Raw genomic sequence first — 12,486 nt, 5'->3', positions numbered from 1 at the left:
TACTCTCATTACGGACTTTATCTAGTCTAGTATAGCTACTCATCCACCTTAAAATTCTCATCTTTCAACTTACGACTCCGCAACTTATTGTATCAATTTCAATCAAAAGATGGAAAATAGAGAGAACGAGAGAGAGAAGGCTAAAGGTGTAGAGGGGAAGAAATAAAGAGAAAGAGAGAAATAAGGGGGAGAGGGTTTGAGTAGTTAGGGTATGAAAAAATAACAGGAAGAACTAAAAGTTAATGAAACCAAAGTACAGGAATTAACTAATATATTTTTTAAAATTTAGATATCAACTAATTAGTTTCACTAAAATAGAGGGACTAAATAGTAGTTTCATTGGTATTAAAATCATTTAACTAACAAAAAATTTGTCTTGGAGACTAAATACTTTAATTGAAATAAAATACAAAATTAAATAATAAAATTTTCAAAATATAAAGATCAAATAATTAATTTTATCAAAATACAAAGATTAAATAATAATTTTCTCTTTATATTATAACCCACTTTTACATTAACTTTCATCTATATTTTCATTTTATATTGACTTTAGCCTTGTAAAAATAAGATTTTTCTTCTTTTAAACTTTAGATAAATCTAACCCGTATCTAAAATATAAAATATATATTGAAATTTATTTATTAAATATGTGATTTTCACATATTTATATCTAATTAAATTTATACAAAAATTTCCTTGCAAAATAAATATTCTAGTTCTCGATCAACACTAATAGGTACACACTCTATACAAGTTTTTGTCAAATATTATAGTGCAAATTGGGACCCTGCGTTTTATTTTATTAGGGTTGTTCAACCATTACACCACTTGTCTAGAAAAACAAATTTAATTAAGAAAAGAAATCGATCCCTCTTTTTCATTTAATATGCTTTATTATATAAAAAAATAATTAAAATAAAAAAACATTACATATCATTTTCTGTCGAGAGACTAATATGTCAAACCTCCACTAAATTCAATTATGGACTTAGTTGATTGAAATTATAATTAATATATGTATGATGTTGTAAGATACTTTATTTTATTATGTTTAAATTTTATAAGAAATTTTTATAATTATATTTGCTATGTGTATGTTTTTTAATTTTGAACTTTGTATGGAACAAGGACTATACTTGGTAGTTGGCATGGGACTTATATTATAAATAATTATGTAGGTTTTTATCTATTTATGATGGAATTTCTTTTTTTTTTTTCTAGTTTTATTTGTTGTTAGTAATTTAAAAAAGAAAATGAATATTTTTTTTAATTTTATTAAGACTCTATTTATATGAAAAATAACTTATATGTGGATAATGTTTTCCATGGAAATAATTTCTATGAAAATATTTTTCATGAAAATATTTTTTATTATTTGATTGTAATGTTAAATTAATGATATATGTTTATATTATACATGTATAAATATTTTTAAATTTTAGTAAGATTGTCAAAATCCAAAAAATGACTTTTTTCTTTTGAATTAATATATTTTTTTTATCAAGAAAATATTTTTTATTAATTATTTTTTTAGTGCTCTAAGGAAAATGATTTCCTCTTTTGAAAAAAGAAAGTCATTTGCTTTAAAATTATTGTATTTTTCCTTTGATAAATTTTTTTTTTTTTTATCATTTTGTTTAAGTGCTTCAAATATTAAAAAATATAAAAAAATATATTTCTTAAAAGAATATTTTTACGAAACAAATAGAGCTAAATGGTTTTGAAATCAAAGTTAAAAAAGACTAAATATAATTATAATTAAGTGCAAATCAAGAAATCAATTGAACCAGTTGGCTCAATTCGATTTTACTTCTTTATTCAATTTTGTTCGGTTTAAACTCTCGTTAGATTTGATTTATTTTATTTTAGGTCTTTTTCAGACCTAATTGAATTAAATGGACTAATGCTCGCCCTATCAATGATCTTGCCTTATTGCTATGCTTGCATTGGATGTTCATCCTCCTATTTATTCAAGCGAATATGCTAAATTTTTTTTTTTTTAACTTAAAGAATTTCTTGGATGAGTGAATAATAATTCACTATTGAACAATTGATTGATAGTGCTGATGCTTAGCATCAAAGAAAATTTTAGCTTTTCTTATTTTTCACTTACCCTTGCCATTTCTGGGATGCCTTAAAGAACCTTCATTTAACATTTGTTTGTAAGGAAAAAAAAAATAAAGTGAAACATGAGAAAATTCATAATGAAAAATTGAAAATTACATGAAATTGAGACTAGCAAAAAAAAAAAGATGATTAAGAAACTTGAGAAAATTGAGGGAGTTGAGAGAATTGGTAAAATTAGTAGGCTTGAAAATGAGAATTTATTTTATATTTTTAGGCAATTTTTTTCCCTAAAATATCTTCAAAATAGAGTTGTCAAGTAATTGTTATAATGGGTAAAATTGACATTTGCAAATTTATTCTTTTAAAAAATTATAAATTACAGTCTTAGCCAGTGAATTGAAATTGTGGAATTCAGTTCCAATCAAGTAAGCATTAAAAGGGGAAATTAATGGAGTTGAAAATACAGTCCAAAAGTTTTGTTGGACTGTACTGAAAATGTAGAAGGCGCACAACGTCGATAGGTCAGTAAAGATGGATTATATAGCTGATTTCTCAATTTAAAAATATATAATAAAATATATAATTTTTAATTTATAATATAAAAATTTTTAATTCTTAATTTAAATATTATAAAATTTTTATAATATTTAAAAATAATTTTTAAATTAATTTTATTAATAAAATTAATTTAAAAATTATATTTTTTTCTTTATTAATTTAATATTTATTAAAAAAAATTTTAATTTTATTCTCTATCTATTCAGAGTCTCAATTATTCAAATTATATAAAATGATATTTTAATAATCTAAAATATATTTATGATTTTTCAATCAATAAAAATATAATTTTTTAATTTAATAAATACTAAATCAATATAAATAACTTAGAAATTATTTATCAAAAATTAAAAAAAAATTTATATTACTTAAATTAAAAATTAAAAGAGTTTTATATTACAAATTAAAATTTAAATATTTTGTTATTGCTTATTTCTAAATTGAAATATAATTTATATAATTTGCCCTTGAATCAACTGATCCAGGATTCAACTCATTACTGCTTGAGACGAAGCCAATCTTCAACAGTGGAATTTTGAAAGACTTTGTCCCCTCCAACACTCCTCCACGTTTGCCCAGGCTTCACCCATAACTTGTCTACTTTCGATTTTTATGTTGCATGGATCCACCCCAAATCTTCCCTTTCGTGCGGTGTGTGAGTCCATTCTAAGCGTAATGACTAGGACATGGATGGGTACTCCGAAATCTCACATTGATTCATGTTAACGGTAGATAACGTGTATAAATAAAATTAAAGAAATAACACGTCTTGATGAAATTATTATAAATTTATTAAATAGTGTATTTCTTTTTAGTCTCTTTTTCTACTTTATGAAAAAAAAATCTCACTTTTTAATAAAAAATCCACCACTATATAATATTCATATGAATAATAGAAATATTAATCATCTTTGAAAATATAGCCTTAGGAAAAAAAATTCTTGTGTTTATATATTTGATGATAAAAATTATAGTTTAATTGTTTCATTTTTAATGAAAATAAAGTAGTCTTTAATTAAGGTTCGTTTTTGTTAGCAAAATAGTCTTTCTTTTAAAATCCACAATTAACAATTGACATATAATTCAAATATTTTTCACTCATTATCCATTTTAGATAATCCATTTAATTTTACTAATTTATTAAATAATTTTAATATTTCCATTAATTTTAGTAAATTCCATAAAATAATATATCTAATATTGTTATTTTAATTTTTAATTTTTTTTTCTTTAGCTTTCTATTTATACTTTTATTATATATCTTTCTCATCATTTTATTTAGAATTTAATGTCTAACAAATAAAAAGAAAACCAAACATTTAACCATAAAATATTAATTCATAATTAATCAAAATAAATCTAATTATAAATTTCAAAATGATAATTATTTGATTTAGTAAAATAATATTTTTATTTGATTTATTTTTATATAACACTAAAATTAATTAGATATATAGGTTTTTTTTTTTAACTAAGTACACTTTTCCTTATTTTCTCTCAAAATTAAAGAGAAAATAACAAGTGTAAATAAACATTATTTTTTTTCTCTCATTATTTTATTTTTATTTTTAAATAAGCAAAAATAATTAATTTTACTTTAATTTTCATCATTTATTTTTCTTCCTCTTCCTTTTCCACATATCATATCCAAATAAAGGCTTAAGTTCCTAATATTTGAAAAAACTTCTTTTTTCCATTATGATTTTTTAATATATTATTTAAGGTAAAATTATTATTTAATTCATAAATTATAGTGAAATTAATTATTTTTTATTTTTATATTTTAAAAACACATTAGTTAGTTCATAAATTTTAATTATATAATATACTTTTTTTTTCTTTATTTATTTTTTAAAAAAATTTATCGTTGATGATAAATGCTTATATATGTGAGTTTTTATCATTATAAATATTTTTATTATTTATTTTTATCATTATTAACACTTTTATATTTCATTAATTAAATTTTATTTCTTAATAATGATTAAATCAATAAAAATAGAAAAAAAATAAATTGTTAACAAAATTAAACATAAAAAAGTAAATCATGTGTTTTAAAACATATGAGAATTAAATCATTAATTTTAACCTAATTCAATAGTTAAATAGTAATTTATTTATTATTTAAATATTTAATATGATAATATAATAAAACAAATAATCTCATTTAAAAAAAAATAATAATGTGAATGATCAAATGACGGTAAGCTAGGTTGATAATTATTCACATAACTGATTTAATTCATTTTAAACTCGATTAATTTTTTTTAATTTTTATATTATGCAGTATAAAAAAAAAGTCTCCTCATTTTGATCTTTATAATAATTAAAAAATATTAAGTAATTTTATTTTTATAAAAATATATTAATAATTAATTAAATGACTTTTTGTTTTATTAATTATTTTTTATATAAATATTTATTAAAATAATGCTCTTTATTTTTTAAATATAATAAATTTATAACAAAGTAGAAATCTAAATGTGGGAGCACAGTATTTGGCCTTATAGGTAATACGTGGCAAAAATCCATGCGCCTAGGTGTTGCTGTGGTGCCACAAACAACACCACAGGTTCACAATGAAAAATTAAAGAACGGGCAAGACGGGCAAGAATTTGGCTGCCCGCTTTTTACGGGTAGATGTTGAAGTTGGGAAACAAATTACTCGGAACTCGAGCCACTGCTTTTTTCAGTGTATGCCTAAGAGTTTTGTTAGTATGCGTCAGCACCTATTGTTGTCGCTACGAGCTCTACTTTAGTTTGTCGTTTTGTACCTTTTCCCAAATTTTCTAATTTTTTTTTTGTTGTCGTCTTATAATTAATAATTATCATTACTGTCTCTCTCCTCCCTCCTTTCAGCTTTTTGATTTCCTCTCTGTGCAGGTGTTAACCGGTGGTAATCCCTTACTTTTTTTCTCTTTTTTTTATTTAATTTTTAATAACTTTCAAATATGTAAAATATTTTAGGTATACCTTCCTAATTTTATCATTATTCATAAATTTAAAATAAATAAATCTATCAATACGTTGTTATTGATAGATTATTGATAGATTTGAGTGTATGTATTATATATATATTTTTTATAGAGTTATTAATTCTTATTAAGGAGTTTTATGCATGTTTATGATTAATTTATTTTCAGCTTGATAAGAATATTATATAAAATATAATTTTTTTTATTTAGTAACATATCTAAATTTAAAAGTTATTTGATAAAATTCATTAAAAAAAATTATGAAATTAAAAAATAAATTGCATAGCCTGTTTATTAATTAATTAATATTTTTTTATCAACAAAAAGTCTGATTTACCCGGAAATGAGACGGATTACTTATTTTATTCTAATTCTAAATAAAATTTTAATTGTGAAAAAAATTTAATGGAGTTCTAATGAAGGAGTCATGGAACCTATTGTCAAGGAACCAATTGAAACATATTTGGAGGAAAGTCCTAATAGAGCTCCACCTAAGTCATAGAACCTATTGTCAAGGGACCATGATTTACTTTTGATGATGTTTCTCTATCAAAATGGATGAACGAATAGCAGAATTTCATGTAAAGTATAAGAGATTATAAACAATTCTGATTTTATCAGGCCCTAATTATTAGAGTCATGAATGCTCTATATGAAAAATTTATTGGAGATTATATTATCTGCAATAGATAAAAAAATCAATAATATTTTGAGATGAATTGTTATTTCTTAAGAAGAAAAGATAAAGACTCTTAAATACTATCTAAATAAAAGAAAAAGTGTACAAGTTGTATAATGTGTCTATAGTATTTATAAGTGTGCTAATTGTAATACATGTCTATTTTAATTTTGTTTATATTTTGTCCATCTATTTTAAGCTTTATTATGTATAAAGAGATAAAGGACTAGAGTGTCCAATACTATTTTTGTCTCCCCTCTACTCCTATATAAAAGAGAGTTGTAATGTGTTTGAATAATCAAATAATACTATGATCAGTTTCTCTATTCTATGGCTTCATTTTAAATCTCCTTATCTCCTAAAAATTTATATCTATTTGAAGATTTATTTGATTAAAATATTCAAATAAAAAATCTTAATTTATTAACTTTCAAAAATTAAATTATAAGTTGAAAATAATTATTTTTATAAATTATTTTCAACAGTGTTTTATTAATTTATTTTTATTTTTTATTTTTCCTATCCTTATTGATGTTATAACAACATTAAAAAGAAATTCATATATATATATATATGATTCTGATATAAATATAAATTTGAAATTTTGTATTTCAAATGACTTATGTATTAATGAATTAAATTTTAAAAATAAAAATTCATTCATTTTATAATTATTAAAAACTTTAATATAAATTTAAGATTTATTTAATTTAACTATATATAATGATCAATAACTAACAAATAATTTGTAGCTAATAAATATTATTCAATTTTTGCCGATCAAACACCTCAACTAAATTATATTTTCTAATAGGCAAAAAAAAAAAAAAAAAAAAAAAAATATATATATATATATATATATATATATATATATATATATAAAACACAAAGCTCCACAGGAAAGAATAACTGAGATATGCGCGCAATGACGTGTACAATGACTGCCAAATGGTCAAAATGTATTCTGGCGTGGCACTCAAGCTTTCCTCTTGGTGGAAAAAAAAAATAATAATAAAAAGAAGGAATTGAATCTTACTTGAGAAGTTATAGCAAAGGTTTTATATCCACATTTCTGCCATGACAGTGTTCTACGGCAAGCAAGTGGTCCTGATCGACTACGGGGCTAACGCCTCACAGCAGCTTCTCGATGCTTCTCTGGTTGGCGATCTTAGATCGACTCTCAAATGCATCACCGATTCCTTCGTAGACATCAACTTCGTCAGTGCAGTTTTCCTTGAAATGTAGAAAGGGTGAGGTCATTTTGCAGGATGAATCACCGAGTGAAGTTCTCGTCGACTTTGAGGAGTTTAAAACTGATGTTACAGCTTGCTCATCGCCGATCATGTTGGAAATGTGGCTTTCGTGAAGAAATTTTTGCCTTCATTTATATTTTAAGCAATGAAAGCAATAAAAAAACATGTTTGCAAGAAAAATAGCACTCTCTGTCAAATTTTGATTCCATGGGGTTGCAAGAAACATGGTTACCCAACGTCTAAGAGGTGCACATTGATGCTCTAACCCCATGTCTACAAAGCATGACTGCTTGAGAAGTTACTCCTTCACTTCGGTCTTGAGAAGTCATTCATTCACTTCAATCATAAGATACATCGGTGGCAGATATCGAAGACATATTACATTGATTTTCTCTTTTAGAATTAGATGAAGACAGAGAAGAAAGACACAAAGAAGGAGAACCTATCGGATAGAAGGAAGCAATTTGCTTTCTTTATTCTTTAGCATTTAATTTAGGTATTCTAAGTATATTAGGGATTTTATTTTAGTTAAGGCGTAATTATGATTATATCTAAAGTTTGAGATATTTTAATAAAAAAAAATAGATACAATTGATAAAATTATCAAAGTTTGGAAATTTTTTTTTAGAGATTTATCCTATTAAATATGTAGTTAATGTGATAATTTTGATTTTTTTTTAATGAATTTTAAAACGATGTAAATTGAAAAATATGATATTTTCTTTTATAATTTTCATGAAGTCAAAGATAATTTATATAAAAATTATTGATGATTATATACATATATATATATTTCATAAATGACATGAATGGTGATAACGTGATGAATAAATAGGTGCCATGTGTTCTCCACATACCAAGGTTGATGGAGATTTTCTACCGCATGGACGTCATGTTTTAGAGTTTTACTAGTGGCATAAGACTATTTTGTGACTTCATTGACTCATTTTTGGTAAAATTTGAGTAAGTTTAAGGCAGGAAATAATTTGAATATAAAAATACTTTTTATAAAAATTATTTTTTATGAAAATATTTTTTATGATTTAATTATAATATTAAATTAATAATATATATTTATGTTATATATATAATTATTTTTATATTTTAATAAAATTATCAAAATTTAATTTTTTTTAAATAGCATAATTATCATTTTAATATTAATATTTTTATTTATTTTTTTTCCTTAAATTTTCACACACCCAAATAAGGGCTAATATTAGTTTTGAATTAATTTATGAAAACGAAAGGAAAGAGTAAACAGTGTACAAAACCCACCGTTTGGACGTTGAAAAAGAAAATAAATAAAATTTATTAATTAATATATTAAAATTATTATTATACATAAAAATAATGGTAAAATTTGTCCCTATCAAGTACTCAACTCATGACATTTTTATTTTTAACTCTTTTGTCGTTTTCACTATTTGCTTTAGATGGGACCCATTTGGATCCCACCTGCCAAAACCACCTACTGTGGCCCCCACTCTCCCCCATGCTTTTTCATCATGATGATGGCTTCTGATTTCTTCTCTTTTTTTCTTTTTGGGTTCACGACAAAGTTGCTTTCATGATTTCTTCGTGTTTCTCGTAAACCGCTTTTAAAAAACTTAGGGCTTGTTTGGCTCGCTCAATTTTGTTTGGAAATTTTAAGTGTTAAAATATTATTTATTTAGTTACTATAAAGAAAAAAAAATTAAATTAAATTCTTTAATTTTTATTATATTTTTTATAAAATTTTTTTATTATATTTTATTTATTATTATGTTACATTAAAATGTTTTATTGAATCCAATATTTAATAAGAATTAATGAGAATATTTATGTCATAGTTATTATCAATTTTTATTAATATATTTTCACTTTTTAAAAATTTAACATATCAATTAAACATATTTAAATTATATTTTCTGAAAATAACTTTTCTAAAATATATTTATAGGAAATTAAACTTTCAAGAAGTAGAATATTTTAAAATAAACGATGCCTTAAGATTTGTTTGGCATAACTAATTTTTTTAAATATATTAATTAAATAATATTAAAAAATAATTTAAAATTAAATTAATAAATTTTAATCATAAAAATATTAAAATAATAAAATAAAATTTTTCACAAATTATTTTTTTAAAAATATTTAAAGTGATTTTTTAAAATAGCGATTTTGGCCATTAAGATTGTTAGATTATACTTTTTTTTAATATTTTTAAATGATATATTAGTTTTTTAAAAAAATTGAGAATTTTAGAATGTATCAATCCTGAAATTTCTATTTAAAATGTTTGTTTAATCGAATTTCTAAAAAAAAAAAATTTATATATAGAATAATGAAAAATAGTTACATTTTTAAGAATATTAAAATCATGTTTAGAATTTTCTAGAAATTTTATTTTAGAATAATTATTTAATTAGCTATATGAAACATTGAATTTATATAAAATTCATAATAATTAAATAAATATAATTAATGAATTAATTAATAAAAATACCTACATTTTATTGTCAATCATTAACAAAAATAGTAATTATTCAATATAGCTATATGAAGCATTGAATTTATACAGATTTCATAAATTAAATATGATAAATTTAATTTATATTTATTTCAATACTTTATCTTAAAATTTTTATATTTTAGCTTTTAATATAATATTTTAATATTTAAAATTTTTCTACTTTATTGGCATGAGCAAATTTTTTTAAATTATATAAATATTTATTATTAACATATAAAAAATAAAAATTATTTTCATATTCATTTATATATATATACATAAAATAGATGAATTTTATTATAAATAATGTCTCTCATTGATAATAAACCAGCTTTGAACAAAAACTTTTCTGGAAGGTATAGCTCCCAAAAGCAAGAATATCTATGCATTTGCCATTACAATCAAACAAAATCACAAAAATGCCATTCATAGAGATAGTAAGTACTCCTGCAATGGCATAATTTGTATTTTTTTGGAGAAAGTAAGGGCAGAAGCAGATGGATAATAGTTTTAACTAAGCTTGTTTGGACTTGAGCCAACAGATTCACTAACGCGAATCTTTATACGATACCTGCCGCCCCTTGTTTATAAACCTTTCCTTTCTCTGAAAAAAAAAAATTCAAGAAATTTAAATCTTTTTGCTATAAAATCTTTGCTCATTTCCTTCACAAATTCATTTTTGAACCGGAAACTCAACTTTGTCCTTCCTCTTCTCCTCTTCTCTTATATTCTCTGAAGAACCTAAGAAAAGCAAAAGCTTGAAGAAGGGCTATATACATAGCCAAATTTATAGTAAAAGAGTCATGGACTCGTCTTCTGGGTTTAGAAGGCCTTGTTTCGTTGAGGAAGATGATGGGTTAGCTTCTCTTGCTGATATGGAAGCTGGGTTTTCAGGGAACCACCAAAACCACCATCACAACCACCCTTTCTTTTCTCGGTCGCTTTGTTATGGGAGGAAGACGGGGAGTTTCAGGAACCTTTCATCGTCTGTTGCTTCTCCAAGATCTGCGAGATTTTATGATGCGAGATTTGAAGATCATCAGCCTCATTTCTTGGAAGCTTGTTTTCTTTGCAAGAGACCACTGAGTGATAACAGAGACATCTTCATGTATAGGTAACTTTTTTTTTTTTGTAATTAAATTATATTGTGGAATTTCACTTCTTTAATTAGAAACCTGAGGGACAAAATGATTTTTTTTTTTTTTTAATATTAAGAAGGATGGATTTTGACGGGTAACTTTTGAACGTTGAAATTAATTAATGCAGAGGGGACACACCATTCTGCAGTGAAGAGTGCAGGCAAGAGCAAATAGAGATTGATGAAGCTAAAGACAAGAACTGGAACCTTTCTTCTTCCATGAAAGCTTTAAGGAAAAAAGACCAGAAGAAATCTATATCACCTCCTAAGACACAGGACTACACTTCTTGTACAGGCACTGTAGCTGCAGCTTAGTTTTACAAACAAATATATATACATGCATATAGTTTATAATGTTAATTTGCCCTGAAAAGAGAAAAAACAATTACCAGAGGAAAGAACAGAAGGTGGAGGGTAAAGAACAGAATATATATGGTACTATGTATGGTTTTTGTCAGCAAGGAAAGGGCAAGAAGTGATTTGGAGGAGGACAACAAGACCCACTTTGAGGATTTTACATTTTTGTTCTTTTTGGGCTTTTCTACTTCCTTCTACTTTCTTCTGTGAATGTTATAAATAGGATTGAGTAGTCATGTGTGGATTGATGGATCTGCTCTATGATGTGATCTGTGATCTGTATATGATGTGGCTAGCTCTTTATTTTGGTTTTCTTTTTCATGTAAGGAGTTTGCTTTTCTCATGTGTCAAGGAAGAAATGAGAAATTTCTTGAGTTCCCAGTTTCACAGTCAATGTGCAGTGTGGTGCTTTTTGATTGGGTGATTTGCTGACAAGGGATTTGAAATCAAATGCTATGTAAAAATTTATGAATGGAAAGGAAATTTCATTCTACCCAAGAACTTTGATTTTGTGGTATGATTTCATTGTCAGTAAGAAAAGCTATTTGTATGAGAATAGAAGAATTCGATTTTTTTTTTTTTTTAATTTTGCTAGAAGAGAAAAACTGTCTTAAACTTGAAAAAAAATTATGTATGATTCGATGAAAATTTAATAAAATTTTTTTAAACTATTTATTTTAAAGTAATTCTATAATTTTTTTTGTACTGTTTTTTTTACAAGCCTTGGCTCAGATTTTCATAACAAGATAGACCATAATGTAATGATTTAAAAGCTGATTTTGTTAAATTTCATTGTGTTTTTAGGGTACATTAACTTGATTAAAATTTAAATTTGAAATTTTACAATTTTAAAAATAGATTTAGCAACATTAAGTTAAAAGCCTATTATCTTTTATAGCATGATTTTATTGCTTAGGCAAGAAAAATCATACTTTAGGTTGGGCTTCTAGTGCTAAGCTCTA

General features: G+C 23.9%; 1 protein-coding gene across 1 annotated transcript; it reads left to right on the top strand.

The window, feature by feature from the left end:
- Nucleotides 1–10,715: 10,715 nt before the first annotated feature.
- LOC110671523 (FCS-Like Zinc finger 1) lies at nt 10,716–11,911 on the top strand. The gene is made up of 2 exons (XM_021834006.2): nt 10,716–11,143; nt 11,296–11,911. Exons 1-2 carry the CDS (start codon nt 10,833–10,835, stop codon nt 11,480–11,482), a joined length of 498 nt encoding a protein of 165 aa, XP_021689698.2. The 5' UTR covers nt 10,716–10,832; the 3' UTR covers nt 11,483–11,911.
- Nucleotides 11,912–12,486: the final 575 nt, after the last annotated feature.

Source organism: Hevea brasiliensis, chromosome 15 (assembly GCF_030052815.1).
Source record: "Hevea brasiliensis isolate MT/VB/25A 57/8 chromosome 15, ASM3005281v1, whole genome shotgun sequence".
Classification (NCBI taxonomy): Eukaryota; Viridiplantae; Streptophyta; class Magnoliopsida; order Malpighiales; family Euphorbiaceae; genus Hevea; species Hevea brasiliensis.
This window is presented reverse-complemented; position numbering and strand designations above follow the sequence as displayed.